General features: G+C 41.7%; 1 protein-coding gene across 1 annotated transcript in view; it reads right to left on the bottom strand.

Annotated features, from left to right (window-relative positions):
- The window catches only part of ZZEF1 (zinc finger ZZ-type and EF-hand domain containing 1), a 113,575-nt gene that overhangs the window by 45,357 nt on the left and 42,982 nt on the right, over positions 1–25,236 (bottom strand). Inside the window, exons 13-28 of the mRNA XM_007454251.1 lie at positions 24,715–24,826; positions 23,410–23,625; positions 21,559–21,659; positions 20,866–21,035; positions 20,153–20,286; positions 16,410–16,477; positions 15,316–15,430; positions 11,544–11,703; positions 10,451–10,572; positions 10,242–10,364; positions 9,183–9,349; positions 9,018–9,099; positions 7,853–8,054; positions 6,618–6,766; positions 4,682–4,922; positions 1,396–1,475 (exon numbers count right to left, since the gene is read on the bottom strand). Coding sequence (XP_007454313.1) covers positions 1,396–1,475; positions 4,682–4,922; positions 6,618–6,766; positions 7,853–8,054; positions 9,018–9,099; positions 9,183–9,349; positions 10,242–10,364; positions 10,451–10,572; positions 11,544–11,703; positions 15,316–15,430; positions 16,410–16,477; positions 20,153–20,286; positions 20,866–21,035; positions 21,559–21,659; positions 23,410–23,625; positions 24,715–24,826 — 2,242 coding nt within the window. The remainder of the gene's footprint in view (positions 1–1,395; positions 1,476–4,681; positions 4,923–6,617; positions 6,767–7,852; positions 8,055–9,017; positions 9,100–9,182; positions 9,350–10,241; positions 10,365–10,450; positions 10,573–11,543; positions 11,704–15,315; positions 15,431–16,409; positions 16,478–20,152; positions 20,287–20,865; positions 21,036–21,558; positions 21,660–23,409; positions 23,626–24,714; positions 24,827–25,236) is intronic.

Genomic DNA, 25,236 nt, shown 5'->3' with positions numbered 1-25,236 from the left:
TTTATCGGACACTCTTTCTTAAATTGCTATTTCTGCCTTGGTTCCTTTGTCAACACACTCTTCTGAGCCACCCGCCACCATTCTGATGATGATACCTTTTAGTTTCTTTTGAGAGTCCCTGTTCATTTGGGTCTCCATCTATCTATCTCGTCTACACTGAGCACCAGCTATGTTCTAATCATTGTGGATTTTGTCCAAGGCTGTCTGTTCCTGGATAAACTCATACATTAAAAAAAAACTATTACCAATGATTTGAAGTTATCCTTATCTCTGCCTTGACATTTATATTCTTTCACATTTACTAAATTCTCCAGCTAGGTATCTTAAATAACCTAGATGTCCTCATACTTAACAGGTCTCAAACTGAACTTAGCACCCCACTCCCAGATCCAAGACCATTCTTCCTATTCTGGTCTATGCTTCTACCTAACCACCAAGTCACCCAAACCAGGAACACGGAAACAGTCCTAAATTCCATTTGCCTGTTCACCACTCAGATCAGTCACACAGTCTAATTATCTTATCCCCCAAGTAGCAGAAGCCATCCTCGTCTAATTACCACAACTAGTCTCTTGCTTTCACTCTTACTACCAGCCTCTACTCATTTATTTTAAGATTGCTTTCTCAATTACTATACAATATTTAAGGTGGTTGTAAATATATATATAAATAATACTAATATATACTCATCTCCACACCTCAGAAATAAAAACAATTCTCCTGAATTTGTTATCATTTCCATGCATTTGTATAATTTTACTACGTATTTATGTACACAACAGAGAGGTCTAGTTTATGTCTAAGCTTCACATGAGGATCATACCTACGCATTCTTCTACAGCTTGCTATTTTTTGCTCATCATCACATTTGTGAGCACCACCCATGCTGATACAGGCAGCTCTACTGCATTCACTTTCACTGTAATACAGTATTATACAGTAACATAATATACAATCTTTTTGTCTGTTCTATAAATGGGACATTTTGTTCTTCCAGTTTATTGCTGTCACGAACAATGCTGCAGAACTACTTTTCTAAAATGCAGAAAGCCCTCTCCTTTGAAAGAGTGCTCTCCTCTGCCTAAAACTGTCATCTAACACAATGCTCTTCCCCCTAGTCTAAAAGGTTAGGTTCCACCGAGCAGCCTTTGGGTTACAGAAGGAGGTAAGGGGGGGCTCAATTGAGCCCTGTTTACTCTGACAATCTCAACATTCACCAAATTATGATTTCAAGGGTTCTAAATTATTTTTTATCCATTCACATCACTGAACTTTAGTTTTGAAAAACATTCCTAAAGTTAAATTCTTGAGAAGAGAGCTACTTACCTTAATTCAATGATATCATGGTGGGAAAACTCAAAATATATAAAAATCACATGCAAAGGAAAACCTTACCATCCATATTCGAATCCCATCTGCCAAGGAATACACCTGTGCGAACTCCTCACTCAGGGCTGTCTTGCCCCCACTGTTTACTGGGGAAAGGAGAGGTTACATTCAGTTAACACAATTCACTACTGCAACATGAAGCCCAAAGTCACCTCCCAATCTCCGCAAAGGAAAACTCTTCTCCTGACACTTGCACATGGGGGTTCCTAAGAGAGGACTGGGGGAAAAAACTCTCAATTAAACCACAAACACCTGTAATGGGTTCTCTGTGTTACTTCAAACTAACTTTTTTCAAACAAACAGCATCTGAAATGGATATACTGTTAAAGTAAAATATTAAAAGTAAAAATATAAAAGTAGAATATAAAAAAATTAAAAGCAAAATAAAAATTATTAAAAGTGAGTAAAAAATAATTATTGACATGGAAAATCTACAAACAATAAATGCTGGAGACGGTGTGGAGAAAAGGGAACCCTCTTGCACTGTTGGTGGGAATGTAAATTGACATAGCCACTATGGAGAACAGTATGGAGGTTCCCTAAAAAACTAAAAATAGAACTACCATATGACCCAGCAATCCCACTACTGGGCATATACCCTGAGAAAACCATAATTCAAAAAGAGTCATGTACCACAATGTTCACTGCAGCTCTATTTACAATAGCCAGGACATGGAAGCAACCTAAGTGTCCATCGACAGATGAATGGATAAAGAAGATGTGGCATATATATACAATGGAATATTACTCAGCCATAAAATGAAACGAAATTGAGTTATTTGTAGTGAGGTGGATGGACCTAGAGACTGTCACACAGAGTGAAGTAAGTCAGAAAGAGAAAAACAAATATCATATGCCAACACATATATATGGAATCTAAAAAAAAAAAAAGGTTCTGAAGAACCTAGGGGCAGGACAGGAATAAAGATGCAGACGTAGAGAATGGTCTTGAGGACATGGGGAGGGGGAAGGGTAAGCTGAGACGAAGCAACAGAGTGGCATGGACATATATACACTACCAAATGTAAAATAGCTAGCTAGTGGGAAGCAGCCACATAGCACAGGGAGATCAGCTCGGTGCTTTGTGTCCACCTAGAGGGGTGGGATAGGGAGGGTGGGAGGGAGACGCAAGAGGGAGGGGATATGGGGATATATGTATATGTATAGCTGACTCACTTTGTTATACAGCAGCAACTAACACAACAATGTAAAGCAATTATACTCCAATAAAGATGTTAAAAAAAAAAAACATGGAAAAAAGTTCATGGTATATAGTAAGTGAAAAAGGCTGATTATGAAACAGTATGTACAAAATTATCTTATTTAAAAAGAGTATACATAGTAAAAACATGGTGTGTATATATACATATGTACACATATAAATATACCTAAATAAAAGGCCAGGTAGATATATAGAAAAATGGTAACAGAAAAATGTTCTTGAAGTGGTGAGATTATAGTTGATAATTACTTTAAGCTTTTCTGTACTTTGTAAGTTTCTACATGAATAGGTATTATTTTTATAATTAGAAAAATAACAAAAAAGTTCTCTTTTTTTGTCTTTTTTTTTTTTAAAAGTAAGACCCATGAGGCCTGCCCTTTTTCATCTAAAAACCAAAGGATAAACTACTAGAACACAGTGACGCTCTCTGTTGAGCCAATGTAAATGCAATGTATTTTCTGAATACCTAGAATGTGCCAGGCTCTATACCAGGCACTGGGAAACATGATGCTGAAAAAAACAAACATGGTTCCTGCCCTCAAGCAGCTTCGAGTCTAGTTGAAAAACTCCTCCCGTACATTTCTAACCCAAGAGGGTGACAAATTTTTAGACAAAGATGAGCAAATTAGCTAGACAAGGACCACTCTCAAAGTAGTTCAGTCTTGAAGAACCCATGAATAGCCCCTTAGAGGCAGGGACAGAAAGAACTGGGAACCAACTTTACCTCTTTCAAAGCAACAGTGGTAGGTATTCTAGAAACAACTTGTATTCGGTAAAATATGTCTAGTTCCTACATTTAATTGTGTGTTTCTTAACTGCAAATAGGTATGTGATAGCTGAACATGATTTGAAAAAGAGCTGGGGGAGAGTTCTATCTCTCAGCTTTTAACTCACAAGGCTTTTATCCTTCCACTGAAAGTTCCCATAGGTAACAAAGGCTGTCCAGTTGTCTTACTACAATTTGATTATGGAAACATGTACCGAATTTTTTTTCCCCAAACCATACAGGTAAGCAGGCCCCTCATCCCCAGCAGAAATATACTCTCCCATGTGACAGTTGTTTACTTAAACCACTCATGCTTCAGTATAGTGTTATTTACTTGAGCAGCTTCTTAAAGGAAATATTAAGATTTGAAGGAGTAATTGAGATGATTTGGACATCAGGAAATAAACTCTGCAATGTGGGACACACAGGACTAAGCAATAAAGGTAGCAGTGCTAATAATATCAATAATAATAATAATTAGAGCAATAAGCAATTACCTACTCTAAGAAAGGAAGCATTTGTTCCTGCTTCTTTCATCAGCACCATGGAAAGAACACATATCCTGCCAAAGCGCTTGGGACAGCCCATAACTTGTCTTTACGTTGGATTTGAAATGTTTTTCCCCTGAAAGATTATGCGTAGGGAGAGACCCTCCCTCTCTGTGGGTCCTGTTAGGCTGCAGTCTACACTTATAGTAAATACACAGAGATGGTATCCCTGGGGGACATGAGGAAAAGAAATGGCAAGGAGCAGGCTATCAACAAAGGAAACCAAGCAGGGATGATGCTACAAAGAAGCTGCAAGTCTAAAGATGGAGTTAATACCTGCATTTCCTCCTTGGTTATTAGCACATTCAATTACCTAAACATCTCAGGTATAAACTGGAATTTCTTAGCATGTTAGAGCTAATCAACTCTAAACTGTACAGATAAGGATACTCAGGTGCAGAAAGGTTATCTGATTACCCTGAAGCTGCACAACTTCTAGTTTGTGAGCTGGGACTACAACCCAAGTTAAGGTTTCTTTCCATTAAACTTCTCGGCAGTTTTCCATGAGAATTCTGGATAAAGACAAATTACCTGCTAATTAGGAAACTCAAGGCTACTTGCTATATACTGCAATCTGCTAACTATAAATTGGTCACAAATCTTTTGACTGGCAAAGTAGGACTGACAAGATGAAGTCTATAGTTGTAGAAGTATGTTTATGTTCCAAAATATTTTAAAACTTTCACTTAAGATAAGCTTTCTTAAAACTTAGCAATTGGCCTTCAGATCAAAAACATTCCCTGTAATATAAGTTACCATATTTTTGCAGCTTCTCATATAAATCTGGAGTGCGATACACCAGAGCAGCAAAGGTGGCGTTCACAGCTTGATCAATAGTGGAACCAGCAACTATATCTGTCTTTGGGGCCTGTTTTCTACATGCCTGTATGAATCCTTTGAAAAGTTCTGAATATGGCCCACAGAAGTTCTGGGCAGGATCTGACTGTGCAAAGTCAAGAAGAAATTGGTGGCAGGGATCATCAGGGATGTTCTTAACCTGGGAACAACAACAACAAGAAAAACCATCATGTTTAATGCATTCATTCAAAAAATAAAGTTTACTGAACACCTACTAGGCCAAAGCAGAAGTATAAAACACGGTGCTTACTCTCAGGAAGTTTCAATCTACTTGGGGGAGATCAGACAGATACATGGGTTAAAAAAAAAGGTAAATATAAATAAAACATTAAAAGCATTAAAACTACCACTACTGTAAAGTATGAGATTATCAAGTGCCAAATGCCTAGAAGGGACACCCAGTGCTGAGAATTCACAGGAGAGAGCTCCTGGCAGGTTAAAGTGACTAAGAAAAGCCTCCTGGAGGGGATGGGCTTTGGACTGGACCCTGAAGACTGGGCAGGTTTGGCCCTGAGAACACAACCATGAGCAAAAGTTAAGAGTCAGTGGGGAGACTGACCTGGCCTGAAGTCTCAGCTGGGGAGTGGTGGGAACTAGAGTCAGATAGGTAAGGTGAAAGGAGACTGTAGAGAGCCTTGACTGTCACACTGAGGAGTTTAGACTTCACCCTGTGGGCAACGGGGAGCCATTAATGGTGCTTGGCAGTGGAATGACAAGATAATGCAGTGATTAAAAAAAACTTGGTAGGTACCAATGTAACAATGCAAGTGCAAGATGAGGGTCTGAATAAAGATGGAGACAGAGGAAACAGACAGTGGTGAACATCTCAAGGAAGAAGCCACAGGGCTTGCAGCTGACTGGACAGGAAAGGTGAGAACAAGGTGGGGATAAAGGTGATGCCAGGGAGCAGTGGTTCAATGCCTGGGAAACAATAATGACAGTAACAGGAGCGAGAAGTCCAGGGAGACGTCCTGGTTTTACACCTCTGAGTTAAAGGGAATCAGAACACTTAAATGGAAATACCTGACAGGAAGATGGGGATACACGACTGGAGCCTGAGAGAAGAACCGGGGCTGGAAACTGACATTTAGGTATTTTTCACACAGATATGACAACAGAAGAGAGGAGACAGCATCAAGTCTTGGTGGGGTGCAGGAAAGGGGAGAAAGCCCACATGAAGCCTACTCTTCAGAGAAGGAGGAAGAAGAGAGGTCAATAAAGGAGGTAGATGGAGTGGTGAGATTAAGAGAAGACAGTGGGCTGCCATGGAATAAGAGAAGGAGCAGAGAGGCAAAGGAGAGGAGAAGCTGAGCAAGAACCCCTGGATTCAGCAATTAACTACTGAAGAACTGGGGAGGGGGGAGGCAGGAAGAAGGGAGGAAAAGTAGTAGAGCAGAGAGAGAGGGGCGGAGAGATGAAGAAGAGACAGCGGGCAAACTTCTTTCGTTTTTAATTATTATAAGCCTAAATAATGTGTTACTGTTCCATGGAGAACAAATAAGTACAGCATAAATCATTTATTCTGAAGTTTGACTCAGCGGGCACTGGAAATAGACTCGACTTGTTTGTTTAATAACTCCATCAAGAGAGATTTACTGAGCACCTACTGTATATCACTGAAGAGTCAGTCAGTCAATACTTCTGAAGACCCGTTACACTGGCCCCTGTGGTGCACAGTGGGGACCCCAAGTGAGCAAGGGATAGTTTCTGCCCTCGAGGAGCTAACAGCTTAGTGGGGGTGATAAGATACAAACACAGACGTTTATAATTTAAAGTAATAAATATTAGTAAACATTTCCCATTCCAAATACAAAGACAAGAGAAGAATAAATACCTCCTTATTATCCTGGGGTGGGTGAGTGGGCCAGCTTGCTTCTAATCCCAACTCTGGACATATTTGGTGCCTGAAGACAGGTTTCCACAAGGGGGAGTTTAGGACTAATGCCATTTTTGCCTGAGGTATTGCCATGTTACTTCCTAACTCTGGAAAGAGAAAAAAAAGAAGGCTGATGAGAGTTCTATTTTTCCTTAATATACTGAGAACCTTTGAACTGGTGAAGAAAAGGTTTTAAAAAAACTTGGGCATTAAGACTTGGAGGGAATTCACACACATTTAGCAGAATGTGGTTGTGATACTTCATAAACAAATACCCCAGTGAACCCAAGCCATCAGGCAGTCCTGAAATGCTACCATTCTCTACGACAGCTTCAGTTACAGGTGCCTCTGAAATGACTTAACCCGTGTAGTAAGCTGAAAACAGAACGGGAACTACCTCTAGGGTATAACAGGAGACCATTTAGAAACGTTTCATTATGGGGACATGTTCACAATTCGAAAACTTAAGTTTGTAAAAAAAATAACAGCAATAATTAAATACCCACCATATACGTGTTTATGAATAAACAAAGAGAAAAGACTAGATAGAAATAGATTAAAATGTTAATAATAGTTATCTCTGGGTATTAGGGTTAAAAATGGCTTTTCCCCTTGGCTTTTTTCCATTATGCAATTTTTGTACGATATTTTACTTTTAAAGTGAGGAAAAACTCAAGACGTGACATAGAAATAAAGTACACTAGAAAGTTTCATTCTATTTCTTGTTTCACTCATCCTTGGATGAATTTAACAAATAAGTTGAAGAAATCACTTTAAGGCTAAATCCATGTTCACATATTTATACATATTCACACAAATATTCAAATAATGAGAGAATATACAATTAATTTATTCCATATTTCTGCCTTCTTGTGGGAGTATACCAAAATTGACTCACAAAAAAATGATGACAATGCTGCCAAAACTCAGCTCCCTCCCCACTTGTCCTCCACAGACAGGGAATCCACCATGTCCTTCCTTGGCAATGTGCCCCAGTGTCTGAGTCAAGCAACTTGATGAAAATGGTGTCAAGTAAACATCTTATTCTGGTTTAGTTTAAAGGAAACTGAAAGGGAATTTTATCAATCCCCTTTGCTCTGCTGCTATGTGGAGACAACTTACACGAAAGGGGTACCACCTTGCTCTTCAATGTGGCTGTTAGCAAGAAGGGAAGGGATGGTCTGTGGACTTACGATGCACGGATTTGAGTGCCATGCACTGGGAAGCGAGGCGTCCCATCAGCCGGGAAACAAGGAGCTGTAAATCCAAGCCCCAAGACACGGCGACATCAGGCAGGCCATAGGCAGTGACGGTGAATTTGTAGCCCCACTCATTGTTGCTGCTGTCAGAGTGAAAGAGAAACTGCAGCCGGGGACCAGCCTTAAAGGTCACTTTCTAGAGACAAACCAAATAGTCATGTGGTCAAACTGATTAGAGAAGGTAGCATTTCAGTAATAAGCATGTTCTTCGCGGCTCAAAAAAGTCTAAATATAAGATTGGTCTAAATATAAAACTGGTCCCTGGAGGTCCAGTGGTTAAGACCCCGCGCCTCCACTGCAAGGGGCATGGGTTTGGTCCCTGGTCAGGGAACTAAGATCCTGCGTGCCACGCGGCCAAAAAAAAAAAAAAAGGTCTATATTCTCACCATTATATCTTATCACTCCCACCAAAACTACTAAAGGAGAAATGTATAACGGAGTGACTGAAACAGAAAATTCACAACTGCATCTTATGAAGAAGCAAAGTTGAAAACGGCTGGTCGGTTTTCTAAACCTCAGATGCCCATCTGCCCACCACCTACTCAGCCAGAGAGCATGCTGCCCGCTCCTCTGCTCGCAACCAAGACCGCTGACAGCAGAGAGAAGGTCAACAGTGAAGCAGCACTTAACTTCCCAGCCCCAGAGACCATGTGGCCCCAACTGTGAGGGAGATCCTGGCTTTCATCACCATGGTCAGGGCCCTCCTGGACTCACTGGCCCTTTCTTGCTAAGGATTACAACTCCCCATTTACTCTGACAATGTGATACAAACCAGGGGTGGCAAACTGTTCCTATGAAGAATCAGAGAGTAAATCATTAGACTTTCTGCGCCATACAGCCTCTGTTGCGATGACTCAACCCCACCACTAAAGTGCCAAAGCAGCTACAGATGAAACAAACAAATGGGCGCGGCTGTATCCCCAAAAAACTTTATTTACAAAACAGGTACTGAACTCTGCTATGAGCACTTCCTTTTACGAAAGTGTAATGTAAGTGCTTCCCTTCAAAGACCATATCTCTATTACCGCCTGAGGCTGACAAAAGGAGAAGAATTGACACAGAAGCAAGTATCGCGTGGCTCTCTGGGAACATCACTCACCTTGGGCCATTTATCAGTGCCGACTTTTGTGTCATAGCGTGTTTTCCCACCTCTAGCGTCGGTAAATTCCAGATAATCATACCTGTGAAAGCATAATCTTTATCACTTTCCGTCTCTCATTTCTGATCCATTATTGCTTGGGGAAAAAGAACAGGTGAGTTGTACCTTTTCTCAGTTTCACATCTCTCATCAAATTCCACCTCAAAATAGGTTGCCCCTGGGCTAACAAAGACAGACACCTCATGGCAGTTATTTTCATAGTTGTGAGCAGACTCCTTGGTCCACGTATGTAACACCACAGGACATTCCTGTTGCCAAGTCTCCACATCCAGCTATGTAGACAAACGAGTTAAGAAAGAAGGGTTTTCATCACTCTACATCCAGCCATACACAGGAAACTGTTGTGCATCAGTGCCCCGGACAGTAGCCTTTGACATCCCTACACAAATCATCACACAGGCTAAAAATATACCTGATGTTCCCATCTATACATATCGATCAACATACATTTATTCAGCAGAGAAGACACGGGGTTTCTATTGCGTTACAGTAACTCTGATTAGCTTTTATTTTTCTAACTATGACTATCTGTAAGAACTATTTCTTACAAACCAGTACTAGCATGAAGTTCCAGTACTAGCATGAAAGGCCTTACACTCCTATTTCGGACCTTGGCAAACCCGAGCCCATCTATGTCTTCCCCATCCCTTTTTCAGTCTTTGCTTTTTTTGTCTTTAAAATAGGCTTTTAAATATATGCCCCTTCTACTCCCACAGAGTTGTGAGATCCAAACAAGACAGTGAAAAAACATTTTGTCCTGTAAGGCTGAGTAAGGGAGAAAATGCTTTTAAATACCCAACCCTCTAATTTGCCTTTCAACACAGATTTTCTCTTCTGGACTTCAATTTGGTTTAATCATTTACATGGTTTTTATATAATTTCATGTGGTATAGAACAATTAAATTAATCTATGTACAGCTTCCTCTGTGTCTCCTGTCTAATGCTGACCATACCAAATCAGCTCAGACTGGCATTTATTCTTGCTGTCAAAACCAACACTGATAAAGTTGATAGACACCGATAAAGTACTGATAAAACAGAGGGGGCTCTTCTAGAGGTAACTTATTCGTGTAGACCTGTAACTGAGTGGTATGTCTCATTACGTATGGTCACAGCGTTCCTAAGAGGGGATACAAAGCAGGTTCAAATGCCAGCTCGAGATACCTTGTTCAGTCCTCCATCAGGGTCACTGCAGAGCTCCTTCAACAGCTCTGTCAGGGCACTGAACTCTCTCAAGAGCGTGCAGTGTGAAATATCTAATGTGCAAAAGTCCAGCAGAAAGATCACCTACAGGAAGATGAACGAAGCACTTAGCGTCCACCTCAGACTCTGCCCCCTCCCACCCCTTACAAATGGCTGCCACTCTGTCTTACCAGTTGACGAGCTGCCATTGAAAACACCGAATTACATAATTTTTCTACTACAGTTTTCCCGCTATATTGTGACAAAAGGGATTCCAAAATCACTCTCATGCGTGCCAGAAACTGTCCCACATCTGCCAAAACATAAAGAAAATAATTAATATTTTACATGGTAGAAACATCACTTGCTTGGTCATCATCAAGGACAAAGCTGGAGAGGGTCACAGAAGCTGTGGGGGGAATTCCCCGTCAGAGAAGACCATGAGACCATTTCAGTGTCATACAAACGTTTTCCTCTGGGAGGGAAAAGCACTGCGAATCTCAGTAAAAGTTTACTTTTAAAGTGAGTGATTTTTTTTTTTTTTTTTTTTTTTTTTTTTTTTTTTTTTTTTTTTTTTTTTTTGTCTTTGCTACTTTTCAATGGGGTGGAGATATCCCTTTTATAAGTGAAGGTACATGGCTGACCAACCCAGTTGCTGGTCTGCCTCTCCCTTTGTTTACAAAGGGCCCGCCTCTAGGTATGCCACGTGACAGGCCAAACTTGAGGAGCCAAGACTCAATACTGTAAGCATTTTTGACATGGCTGCTGAGACCAAGGTTGATGGAACTGATTTTTCTACATACAAATTCTCAGAACCCGTTGGGTTTCATACAATTTTCTGTGGGTTAACGGGACATGAATCTGAATATTTTCAGTACCAGCAAAGATCACAGAAGTGCTCACATGTACCTTAGATTTTTAAAGTTCAAGACTCTTTTTTGGATAATTTGATTAAAACAGGGAAGACAGACTCTACTGAAGAATATAGTATCATCTAAGAGTGCTGTATGACCGCAGAGGCAATGTTTAGGCCGTGAAACGACCCAACGGTACAATAAAAACACTCAGGCATACCACTTCATTCAGACAGGAAACTGAGCAAAAAGACATGCTACAGAATTCCACTTTAAGAAGAAAAGAACAACCCAAAGACAGATCTGATTTGTAATAATGAAATGAAAACAACACACACTCTGTTCTATGCATGAGGTACTAAGAAGAGAGCACACACAGAGTCAAACCCAAACACCTATCTGTTTTCATGGATTTTGTACTGAAACTCACATTTTTCAATAAGGTCAGCGGCAAGATCTTTGGCTCCAGAGTCCGTGCTCTTCAGCTGCAGGTAGCACCAGGACAGGAGGCTGCCTTGGACAGACCAGAACAGGGAGAAGAGCACAGAGCCCACCTCCCCTTGGGCCCCATCGACCATCAACAGCTCACACTACAAGGGAGGAGAGAAATGGAAAGTGTTTACAACAGGCCATTCACAGAACACAGCCAGGGGCATTCTGTAAAAGAGCAGCTGTCAGACACAAAGATATTCTAGGGAAGTGGGGAATATTTATGACAGAGCTTTCAACCCAAAAGTGACCAAGAAAGAGGGTATTATGAAAACTCCTCTCTTGCCCTCCAGCTGTTCAGAGCCTTTATAGATGTTGGACTCCACGTTCCCCGTTCCACCCCTTAGGAACCTTACCCCATGGTATCTCTCTCTCTCTCCCTCTCTCTCTCTCTCTCTCTCTCTCTCTCTTTCACACACACACACACACACACACACACACACACACACACACACACACACACCTTCAATAATTCCTTTTCTCTCTGGCTCCTTCCCCTGAGCCTTCAATCAAATCTCTCCCATTTTAAAAGACAATTTTTTATCCCACTAAGGCTCTCTAACCATCATCTTTATTCTCCAGTTTCTCTGAAGAGTCATTACTTCCATGTAAATGCCCCGAACTGGAAACAACCCAACTATCCCTTCCCTCCAAAGTAAGATGGATAAATAAATTATGGCAGATTCATAAGGGGAATATTGTGTACCAGTGGGTTGGGGGTGGGGGGGGGGAGAACTGCAGCATACACATCAACATGCATGAATCTTAAAAATGCTGTTGGGTGTAAAAAACTTGTCCCAGAAGACTGTATGCCACATGATTCCATTAAAGACCAAAACCAGGGAAAACAAGCCTGCTATGTAGGGATAAGTAGAAAGAAAAACGAGGAAATGATGAATGTAAGTTTCAGAATGGTGGTTACCTCTGATGAGGAAGGAGGAAGGTGAGCCATGGAAGGGCACTGGGCAGGGAAGGGCAGACTGCAAAAATATTGGTAATGTTCCACTTCTTAAAATGGATAGTTGTTTCTTTAAACTGTCCATCAATATATATATTTTTGCACATGTGCTCCATTTGAAAAAGTTGCCTGCACCTGCTGTGCTTGCCTTTCCCCTCCCTGCCATTCTACCCCTCCTGCACCCACCACTCGTTGAAGCCATTCCTCAAAGGCATTAGTTGCCACCTAAAGAGCAAAGCCTCCCCACTTAACCTCAGCCCTGGGAGCTGTGCGAACCACGGTCCTACTTGAAGCTCTCTCCTCCCTCAGCTTCTGTGGCCCCTGACTTTCTTCCTGCCTCTCCTTCTTACTCTCCTGGCTGCCCTTTCCACACAGATGCCCAAAGGCGATAAGAGAACACTGACATTCATGGCTTCAACTATCACCTGCTGGTGAATGACTGCAAATCTCCATTTCCAGCACTGACTCAGCTCCTGAGGGTCCAACCAGACACTGTCACCTGAAGTCCTCCCAGAACCATAAACCCAACATGTCCGAAGCCTAGCCGTTAGCAGTCTCCTCTTCAAATACCTGCTCCTCCCCATCTTGTCACTGGCCTTTTACATATGCTGTTCTATTAAGAACACCCCTTCCTCTATGCCTGATCAGACTCTGCTCGTGAGCTCACAAGGAGCTCCAGCACCACCTCCTCCAAAAAGCCCTTCCCAAGCTCTACTGCCTTCTTCCACCAGAGAGGGTCAGGTGTGCTCTTCTGTACCCACAAGACCTACGCTTTTAGGCCCTTACTGTATTATGACTGATCACATGTTTGCCTGCTCCTCAAGACCGTGCTCTTTTGGCACTGTACCCCCGTGCCTAGCACGGGGCCCGGCACGCAGCAGGCTTCTAGTGGATCTCTACTGAATTAACAGACTTGCGAGAAATTTTTCAGACTAGGTACATTTCTGACCACCTTGAAAAAAAGTTTTTTTAAATCTAACTCTTCTTCTTTAGTACAACCATAAATGTTTCTTATTCAAAAAGATAATTCAAGGAAATATCTCAATGGCTGCAGTGATCCCTGGCCTGGGAGGTTCGGTGAAGTTTCTAACTTCCTTTGTATCACAGGAAAGTGACAGGGAAGAAAAGAGAATCATGTGATCCCCAAATAGTGAAGATTATGAGGAATTCTCTTGGACAAATGCTATCTCACTTCTCTACGTACAACTCACAGCACACCTGACTGAGTGGAAAGGGGACAAGACTAGGAGTCAAATAGCCTGGCTTTTAGTCCTGGCTCCAGCACATATCGACTCACGCAGGAGGCAGAATTAACACCCACAAAAACCAGTGAGAACACTGGAGTCTTCTCCCCAGGGGCACTGATGATGGGAATGTAGAACTTAAATCAGCGGTCTGGGAAACATACAATTTAGATGAGCTCCAGGAGAAAGGGAAAGTGTGCGAAATGGCAGAAATAAAAACAGATGAGAATGAGACACGGCTAACCAGGGCAGAGCAAAAACTGATGGGCAGTAGGCTGGAGTAAGATTTTTAAGGGAGACTCAAGAGATGGGTCTGGAAAGAAGACAGAAAGGAGAAAATAACCAAAGAGAACATTAATGTGACAGCAGAAAATAGAGCATTGATTAAAAACAATTAAGGCTTATAAAGTCAATACATTACCTTAAAGAACACAGGCATCACAGTAAAATAAAAATAACCCTGAATTTAAACTAATATTAGGTCTAAATAGTGGCCAGTCCAGTGTGACCCAGCACACTACAAATGACAACCCAGCACACTACAAATGACAACCCAGCACACTGAAAGCTCTCTAAGATCCCTGTGAGCAAATGGCGGGGGGGAGGGGGGTAAGTGCTGAGTGGCCTATCACCGCAGGCAGCTGGGAATGAACGAAATCATGGCTCCAGAAGCAACCTGAAAACTGCAAAGCACTAACAAAAACATAAGAGATTTAAAGACACCAAGTTCAGCCACGTCATTAAACACATCAAGGGTGTGGTCTGCACTCTCCCCACATCTCCTCTAACTCCCTGGTTCCTGTATTTTATCCAGAGAGGAGGTGCTTGGTCCCCTACTACAGGGCTTCCGCTACTTTAGAATCTCTGGGGGTGCTTGATATAATGCAGAGTTTTAAGCCCTACCCCCAGAGATTCTAAATCAGTAGCTTGGGGTGGGACCGAGAAATCCAAATGTTTGCCACAATGTACCAGGCAATTCTGATCCAGGTGACAAATGGACTACATTTTGAGAAACAAATCCTTCATGTTAAAAAAAAAAAGAAAAGAAAAAAAATTTAAAATATCATTAGCACAGAAAAAAAGAGACCATCTTTTCAGATTTGATTAGCCTGTGGGTTTGCTAAGTAATCTTAAATTTTAAAAAAAGTTAAAGGCTTTTTCCACAGAATTCATACCACAAATATATGACTATGTGCTGAGCTCACTGACTGACACCACAAGGGCACTCAGTAAATACCCATTCCTCCTTTTCAAAGGGAGTCTTAATGAGCACTTTCAGGTATTTACTGCTGGCTGACTACCAAGGGGCAGGGAAGCATCCTCTCGCTCATTTTGCAGGAGCTGCTAACTAGAAGCAAAGGCAGACGGGGGAAACCTCTGTGCTCGTGTGTGACCGTCGTAGGCAAAGTTACAATCATGCTGTAAATGAGGGCTAAAGGGGAAGGAGCCACGACTGCCCTACCCCGTCTCCTAAAGGCAAGAGGCAAAGGAAACAGAGCGGCATCAGTTACCTCTCGAGCAGCAACAGAGAGCAGAGTGCTCATGACCGCCAGCACTTCACTGATGTCCATGTCGGCCAGGTCGCCTTTCTCAGGTAACAGCAGAAGGCCGCCTGGATCCTTATCACTGAAAGGACACAAATTAGTCATGACACCTTGTTTCAGGAAGGGGATTTTCACGCTGTCTATCTCAAAAGGTTCCAAAAGAGAACCTAGCAAGATTTCACTGTCAGTTCTATGGGATGTGAGGAGTTTGGGTCAGGAAAAGGCCAGGGTCCCAGCTGGGTCTGTGCCACTGTCTGTCCACATGTACTTATGTTAAGCACAGGCCCATAAATCTTCAAGTCCTTAGAAAAGATTCCAGGGAATAAATATGATGAATAAATCACCTTGGCCACCAACAGGAAATACACCTAATCTCATGACTGCTAATCTGACAATCCAGGCTAAACATTCCCTGTGTCTTCAAAGGTTCTTCACAGGAGCCCCAGGCTTTTTCATCATCTTTGATTCTCGATTCTGAAGACGTTTTATACAGTCCTCTAAATCTGGCCTCCATACCAGGTATAGTCTGACCTGCAGAGAGTTCCTCAGGCTTTTAGTCCCCTCCCTCCTTCAAGAGTCTATACCTCTAATAATGCAACCTACAGGCCCATGAGCTTCTTTGGGAGTCAAAGCAGGTAATGGTCTCCATGTCACCCCTCCCAGCACAATTTTTGCTAAACTACCACTCTGTGCCTCTGCAGCTGGGCTTGGGCTTTAATGTATCTGGGTTTTTAGACTTCAGGACTGGACACCAAACTCCTTCAGCTTCTTTTTTTGTCTTCAAAAATCATGTAGAAACTGAAGCATTCAAGGAGATTCCCCATGGGTTCAACTCTAAAGTGTCTTACAGTGACTGGGACTTGGAGCAAACTCCTGACAAGACTATTATTCTACCACTATTTTGGTCACTTCTGAGTCTAGTGATACCTCACTCTAGAAACCTGGCTGAGTGAGGGAACTACTTGGTTACTCCAAAAGCACATGAAAGGAAGGAAGAGCTCAGGAAAACAATGTTGCAAAGATCTAAAATACTGGACAACTGAAAAGAGCTGTAAACTTACCTAAAATACGTGCAGAGTGAGCGGAAAGTGAGCTGCAGGGACTGCTTGTGTTCCTGCTCAGTGACATTCTTCTAGAAAACAAGACACTGCGGATTCAGGAAATCTATTCCACAACATTCTAGAGCCCTAGAGCAGCACAAAATGCCACGGCCCACTGATCCCAAACATGGGGAAAGCCAGGGTCAGCAGACCACTTCACGGGCCCAACTTAGACCTGGCCTAGCGCGAAGAGGGAGCAGAACCAAGAGACAGCAGGTTTGCTTCTGTTCATTGCTGAAGCTGACATTTTCAAGCCTTCCTGCAGGAAAGCTTGATGCAAATGTTTAGGAAGGTGACTTCCAAAAGATGTCTATTTTCATCCCTGGGCAGGCCATCCCAAGAGGAGGGGAAAGAGACAGAGTGCCTTTCTTGTGAGCTTTCTGTTTGTTTTTTTAAACAGGATCTAAGCTTTCTCTGTATAAGTCCAAACAGCCTACGGTGACAGTTAAAGGAATCACACCCCCTGATGAGGCTATGGGTTACTCTGGGGGCACTTTCTTTTTTTCTTAATTCAATAAATGTGTTGAACACCTACTGCTATGCAAGGCACTGGCGGAGATTTCCAGAGGATTTAAGACCCGGGCACTGCCTGGCACAAGAGGCTGGGAGAGATAAGATATGGTCACAAATGACAGCAGTTCAATTCATCTGCACGAGAAGGGAAAAAAAATATAGACCTTACCACTGCTGTCAGATAGATGGGCAAAGGAAAAGTTAATGAGCTGCTTTACTAACACACAGCAATGTCATTCAAGAGGTCGCATGTCCTCTATTTTTCTGTGTGGGACACGAGCTAACAAAAAAACCATTTGCTCAGCTGCCTGATATATGCTTCCAGCAAACAAGTGGGACAGAGATTCGTCCACAATTCAGAGTCAGCTGATACTGTCAAAGGTTAAAACTCACGAAGTAAAAACTGATCCAAAGGGAACCCCTCATGCACTGTTGGTGGGAATGTAATTGGTGCAGCCTTTATAGAAAACAGTAATGGCTTTTGAGGGTGCTCAAAAAATTAAAAACAGAACTACCATATGATCCAGCAAATTCCACTCCTGGATGTTTATCCAGAGAAAACCAAAACACTAATTAGAAAAGATATATGCGCCCTTATATTCATTGCAGCATTATTTACAATAGCCAAGATATGGAAGCCACCTAAGTGCCCATCAACAGATGAATGGATAAAGAAGATGTGAGCCAGACAGACAGACAGACACACACACACGATGAATGAATATTAGCCATAAAATCTCGCCACTTGTGACAAACATGGATGGACCTAGAGGGTATTATGCTAAGTGAAATAAGTCACACAGAGAAAGACAAATATTGCATGATTTCATTTATATGTAGAATTTAAAAGACAAAATAAATGAACAAACATAACGAAACAGGAACAAAGTCATAGATACAAAGAACAAACAGGTGGTTCCCAGAGGGGAGAGGGGTGGAAAGAGGGAAGAAATAGATGAGGGAGATTAAGAGGTACAAACTTCCAGCTGCAGATTAAATGAGTCGCAGGTATGAAATGTACAGTGTGGGGAATATAGTCAATAACTATGTAATATCTTCATATGGTGACATATCATAAAATAGACTTATCGTGGTGATCATTTTGAAATGCACAGAAATATTGAATCACTATGCTGTATAACAGGAAATAATGTAGTGCTGCAGGTCAATTGTAATTCAAAAACAAACTCATAGAAAAAGAGATAAGAGGCAGGGGTCGGAGGAACTGGATGAAGGCAGTCAAAAGGTACAAACTTCTAGTTATAAGCTAAATACAAGGGACGTAACGTACAACATGATAAATGTGATTAACACTGCTGCGTGTTATATATGAAAGTGGTCAAGAGAGTAAATCCTAAGAGTTCTCATCACAAGGAGAAAAATTTTTTTTCTATTTCTTTAATTTTGAGATTAATTTATATGAGATGATGGATGTTCATCCAATTTATTGTGATAATCATTTCACGATGTATGTAAGTCAAATTATTATGCTGTGCACCTTAAACTTATACAATGCTGTATGTCAATAAATCTCAATAAAACCAGAAGAAAAAAACCTGATCCCTCAAGCTGATATGCAAATTTTGCATAGAGCTGAAAACAACCAAAGATCCTCCCTCCTCTCGGAAATCCTCCATCACTTAACCTGAACAAGATTCTCCTCTAAACACCTATTGCGTATAGGGTCAGTTTTTCCTTGTGGCAGTGCCCCCAAATAGACTGCAGTCATTTGGCATCACATTTTATGCTTCTTTTATTCCCTTTTTTGCTTCTATGGGGCTTTATGCATCTGACAGGGCACTTTTATTGCATTTACTAATTAGCTGTTACATACAGAAATGCCCTTTTAAATGCTACATCTTGTTTTCTTCATCAAAGTCTTCTCAGTACTTCTAATAGTTGTTTGTCTAAACAGACAAATAATGATTATTTGTTTTATTCTTTCTGATTGTTATTTTTAAAATTTCTTTTCCGTGTCCTACAGCACTGGCTAGGCCTTCTAATATATTATCAAAGAGAAGCAGTGACAGTAAGCATCCTTGTTTTATACCTCACTTTGGAAGGGATGAGTCAGTGTCCCAAAGACCAGTACACTGTTTATTGTAGGTTTTGGATACATGCCCTCCAAGAGATTAAGGAACTTCCCTTTTATATCAAGTTTGCTAAGGGTTTTGTTGTTTGAACCATCATCAGAAGTTAATCTTATTAAAATTTTTTCTGCATTTATCAATATGATTTTTTTCCTCTCTGATTTCACTGACTGATTTTCTAATGTTAAACCATCCTTGCATTCCTAGGATAAATCATAATTTGGGGTGGGAAGATTAAAACTTGGTTGTATTTTCTTTACAGATATAAACTGAAATATTTATGAATAAAATAAGTCAGGGACTTACTCTGAAATAATAATGGGGGGTGGGAGTGGGTGATGTATATTACAGATGAAACAAGATTAGCCTAAGTTTATAATTATTGAATCTAGGTGATGAGTACACTTGGGGGGTTGGAGGGATTCATCATATGTATTATTTAGTCTAGTTTTGTGTTTAATTTTCCCATAATAAAAAGTTAAAATGGGGGCTTCCCTGGTGGCTCAGTGGTTAAGAATCCACCTGCCAATGCAGGGGACTAAGGTTTGATCCCTGGTCGGGGAACTAAGATCCCACATGCTGCAAGCAAGTAAGCCCACGCGCCACAACTAGAGAGCCCTCATGCTGCAGCTACAGAGCCCACACACTCTGGAGCCCATGAGCCACCAGAGAGAAGCCTGTGCACCACAACTAGAGAGAAGCCCGCGCATCACCACGAAGAGCCCATGCGCCGCAATGAAAGATCCCATGTGCCACAACTAAAACCCAAAATAAACACATAAATAAAAATAAATATTAAATAAAAGGTTAAAATGTTAAAAAGAACACTTGGTTGTAGGCATGTCATAAAGCTGAAGGAAACTAAACTCTCCCTTTGTGATTCAACAGGTTCTAAAATGGAGGTCAGGATTATCTCTCATCCCCACCCTGAGTACAGCGCTATGTCCTTAGATACCTGTGTCCCACACAAAACTTTGCACACAGTATTAAATACACATTTGGGAAGCTGAAACTGAGGATATCCAGAGAAAACAAAGACTAATAAGTTTCACCCCAACAGAGTTCTGGAATGGAATCCATACTTTTAACGTAAATAATTACCATCATGGTGAAGAGATGGTCCCGCCGGGTCTGTCGATCAGGAAAGAAGACGGCAGCCCCATTAAGAAGGGTATTCCTGACTTCTTGTTTCAGTATTTCCATGGGTGCAGAGTCTCCATCCACCCTATCCACCACTGATAAAAATGAATAATCAGCTTTAATATATCCCACCTATTCACTTACAATATATGTATCGGCTTTAGCCCATAAACTCGCTACCAGAGCAAAGAAATACTTCTGTACAGGCTAGGCAACGTAAAGAAATTATTTTTTTATTTGTTTACATTTAACAAAAATAAAGACTCTATGTACCAGTTTTTACATTATTTCTGTCCTTTTGAGACACAACTTGGCGAAGCCTTAAAAATAACTTCAGATGATCATGTGTTTTATTCTCAATTAATATTATCATCTCCCCCACCTCAATCTATCAGCCTCATCCCCGTGTCTCAGCTGAAGTAAAGACTGGAGTGTGATAGCAATTACTCTCAATATAACACAACTGTATATCAGAAACCAAGAGGAAGTCGTTGAAGAGGGACTAAATCCTGAACTCCAAGTAATGATTCAAAAGAGGATCACGGAAACTCATTTTCCAAAGACGAAAACCCTTTCCTGGGTTTGCATGGTCAGAGGACGCCCTGTTCTCTAAAGCAAAAGGCCCTGCAGGCTACGAGCTCAGGGTCACAGTAAAGAAGAACCCCAATCCCTACCATCACACAGGTGTGTGTAGAGCTCCTTGGCGGCCTCTACCCGCCTACGGCTCATGCTTGGAGCCTTGGCGTCCTCAGAGGTGGCCGACACGTCTCCTTGCAGCACGGAGAAACAGCTCTGGAGGAGCTGCAGAAGCAGGGTTTGGGCACAGACGCATTCTTCCCTTGGGCTACAGAAAGACAAAGAACATCAGAGAGCAAAAATGCAAGTTGCTTTTACCCTCCAAGCGAAACAACTATCTACAAAGGGCTCTCCCCGCTAGGCATCAGGCTCAGTAAAAAGAATGCCAACCAGAGGCAGAAAGGTGGAAAGGAAAGAACAATGAACTGGGTAGAGTCTGAAAACACAGACCCTGTCTGACTGTGCCCACTCTGGGCAAAGAAATACACCTCTGATTCTGTTTCTTCAGTAGTATAATGAGAATACTATAATACTTGATCTGCTTATCATTATAAGGTTGTAATATAAATGACAAAATGCTTGCAAAAACACGGCCCTAATAAAGCACTTCGTAGAAATTTAAGGTGTTTATTTTCAACAATAACCAAATCTTTCAAATCAGAGCAATATAAACTAGTAGGAAGTAAAAAATCTTGGAAGAAAAAAATTGTCCATTTAGAACAGCAAAACTCAGTGTTTTCAGTTGTACTTATCAATATCCAATTATCACCTTGTAACAAATTCTGACTTACTTTTGCTTTAATTTACTGTAAAAATCCCAGAAGATCTGCAAATCAAGACCCGCGAAGTCCAGAAAAGATCTGTATTTTAAGCCACTTTCCTTCTGCTGTACCTAAAAAATAATAAAGACCAGAAAAAATAAAATTGAGACATGTATTTAGAGAAATATTGTAGTGGCTCATTTACTTCTCACTGTTAAGGGATAAAGTGGCTCCGCATGTGTAAAATTCCAACATAACTGATGCTTACTCGTAAACTAAAAAGTCCGTGAACAACTGTTTTTGGTGTGAAACTTTCTAAAATACGTGTGTGTGTGTGTGTGTGTACATATGTACGTGAATGTATATATACACATAACACATACACACACATCCCGATGAAAGCTCCTTGACTTCATAGATTCTACACCTGGAACGTAAGTGAATCTTTACTTGGTGATGATTATTGTCCAGGACCATCCTGCAGCATGTTTTGACCCTTCCCTGCATGTAGGCTGAAAGATCAATTCTACTGTCGCTTCTGCTACTCCTAAGCATCTCCCTCTCATTTGCTATTTTCTGCTGTGATAGGAGAGCTCCAGTAACAAAGACCAAACAATCCATATACAAATTGAGTCACCAGCCTCTGAATATGCCCTGAAGCAGAATGCAGGTTGCATACCACACGGGGAGGGCTCCACTGGATTCCTGAGTGATAAGCCATGTTCTCTATAGTGATGGCTGCAAGAACCTTTCTTTGAGTAGTCTGTCACTGTGTTTTTATTAGTGACTGTAGAAGTCAGTATCAAAAACACAATGTTTTTGATATCAAAACACAGTATCAAAAACACAATGTTTTTGATATCAAAATGTTTTGATATCAAAACACAGTATCAAAAACACAATGTTTTTCATATCAAAACACAGTATCAAAAACACAATGTTCACAGCAGCACTGTTTACAATAGCCAAGATATGGAAGCAACCTAAGTGTCCATCAACAAATGAATGGATAAAGAAGATACGGTATATGTATACGATGGAATACTGCTCAGCCATAAGTAGAACGAAATTTTGCCATTTGTGACAACATGGATGGACCTGGAGGGTATTATACCTAATGAAGTAAGTCAGACAGAGAAGACAAATACTGTAAGTTTTCACTTATATGTGGAACCTAAAAAATGAAATAAACAAACAAATATAACAAAGCAGAAACAGACTCACAGTTGCAGAGAACAAACTAGTGGTTACCAGAGGGGAGTGGAGTGTGGGGAAGGGCAAAAATAGGTGAAGGAGATTAAGAGGTACAAACTACTAGGTATAAAATAAAATTTAAGTTACAAGGATATAATGTACAATACAGGGAATATAGTCAATATTTTATAATAACTTTGCATGGAGTGTAATCTATAAAAATATCGGATTACTATGTTGTATACCTGAAACTAATACTGTAAGTCAACTATATTTCAATTAAAAAAAAATCCTGTTATTATTTTTGGTACTTTTAGTAAACAAACAGAATTCACGTACACTTCAGGAATAATTCTAGGACTTAAAGAAGACATAAATCCCATAAATGTGCTTTGTCTCCCTGGCAACCAAAGCTGGGGCTCTTTAAGATCTGCATGTAGGTGTATCCCAGGAAACCTCACGATGGTGGCCACATGCCACTTCGTCTTCCACTGACTGATGCCATTAATGCCCAACGCCTCACTCCCCTTGGCCTCCCAACGTCATCACAGCAGCATGATGCCTGCTGTCCTCATTCGTACTGCATGGCTTCAGCAGGGCCAGGTTTCACTGGTTGGTGTTCCCTTCCCCAAGCACTGTCGTTACTCTTCCCAAAGGAATGAGGTCTAACAACTGAGGAAACACTACCAGGTCGTGGGCGAGCTGCTGGATGAACTGAAGGGTCCTGAGGAGCAGTGTGGCCCCACAGACGCTCTCCTCCACGCCCTTTCTGCAGTGAGTACGGACAATGCTCTGCTCTGCTTCTGCCCGCGCGGGCCGAAGGTACCCGCTGATGCTCAAGCCTTGTACTCCCAGGCGCTCTGCCGACTCCTGGCGGGTGCAGAGGAACTTCACCATCAAATACTGGAAAAAGACAAGACAGAGGTGAGGAGAAGGACTTAGAAGCCCCAGGTACTGACGAAAGGGAGGTAAAGGCCTTTCTGGGCAGGTCTTCCTGTGACTTTATTAATGAGGTACCACTATGCCTAGCACTGGAGACACAAAGTATAAGCCCAGCATCTACAACAAACAGGGAAGAGACAATACAAACGCTGAAGTCAGGTTTGGGGAAAGATCACAATAAGAGAAACGGCACTATTCTTGCTTCAAGGCAAAAACAGGATAAAACAGGACGAATAAGAGAAGGACGTCTGCTCTGTGGCACAGTCATTTTGAAACAGACAACAGCTATATGGTGAAAAGAGTCAATGACTGCCTAAGGGATCATCTCCAAGCCCCCAATCACCTGTAATCCATGTGCTGGGAGCCCAGGACACAGCCTTGTCTGCTCAAAGCTAAAGCCATTTGCAAAGCCCAACTTCTATGCACACTCTCTGCTTATTATAGTGAAAGCTCCTTTGTTGAGGGCCTTTCAGAATCCACTACTCAGCTGCACAAATATTTACTGAGCACCTACTATGTACAAGCCCTAAAGATAGTTCTTGTTTCTCTTATTTAAAAGAAATCTCTTACTAAGACTCACAACAGAGGTTAAAAAAAATTAAGTAGCCAGATAATCACTGTTTCTTCCATAGCTATGGAAAGACATCTCTCTTGCATTTAGGCCTGTGGACTTACTGCTCCCTCAGCCTGAGAGGCCCTTCTCCACACCTCTCAGCCTGGCTAAAGATGACAGCTTAATCAACTTTCAACACTTGGCATCGCACCAACTTTCCTGGGAAGCCTTCCCTAGTGAATTCCAGGCTGGGTAAATATTGTTCCTCCGGGCTGCAACAGCCCCCTGTGTGTCTCTTTATCAGCCCATATCACACTGTCTCATACATCTGTGTCTCCCACTAGACTCGGAGCTCCGTGAGGGTCATGATCACGTCTGATTCACCTCCAGGGTTCCAGTGCTGGCACAGGGCTGGCACACAATAACCGCTTGATAAACACAGTACAAAAGGAGGGGAGTGGGCAGGTGTGCGAAGGCCACACCTCACTGACACTTACCTTGGCAACCCTGCACTGTTGCAACTTGACATCTGCTTCATCCCACTCTTCCTCCAGCTCAAACCAGCCAATAGGATCATCCTCGCCAAGGTTATCAGACAGGCAACCAATCCTGTAAACACAAAAGTAATCATAGAACGTTCTCCTATTCCTAAACTTCTCGAGGGTCTAACGAATAAGGTACCACCTAAATGGCATTTAACTTGTTTACACAGCCTGTCGGTTAACAATCGAGGACGGGGTGTGGCACGTGGTGCCTCACTGAGCATACGAGGGAGCTGGCGGTAACATCCTCCCCACTTCTCAGTCTCCTTATCTGTGCAATGGCAACTATTATTAGTCCCAAATATAACCTGGGAACTAAGGAGAAAGTCTGCTTCTCTAGATAACTGGCTTATCTGAAGAATGAGACCTGAAGTCAAGGCATCTGAGATGAAGCTACTCAGGAATAAGGTACAACGCAACAGCTGGTGTGTGCTTCTGGAAAGATCCAAAGGAGAGGCAGGTTCGGTTTTCTTTCCC

This window comes from Lipotes vexillifer, unplaced genomic scaffold, assembly GCF_000442215.2.
Source record: "Lipotes vexillifer unplaced genomic scaffold, Lipotes_vexillifer_v1.1 scaffold680, whole genome shotgun sequence".
Taxonomy (NCBI): domain Eukaryota; kingdom Metazoa; phylum Chordata; class Mammalia; order Artiodactyla; family Lipotidae; genus Lipotes; species Lipotes vexillifer.
The sequence above is the reverse complement of the archived record's forward strand: the minus strand, read 5'-3'. Positions and strand labels throughout refer to the sequence as shown.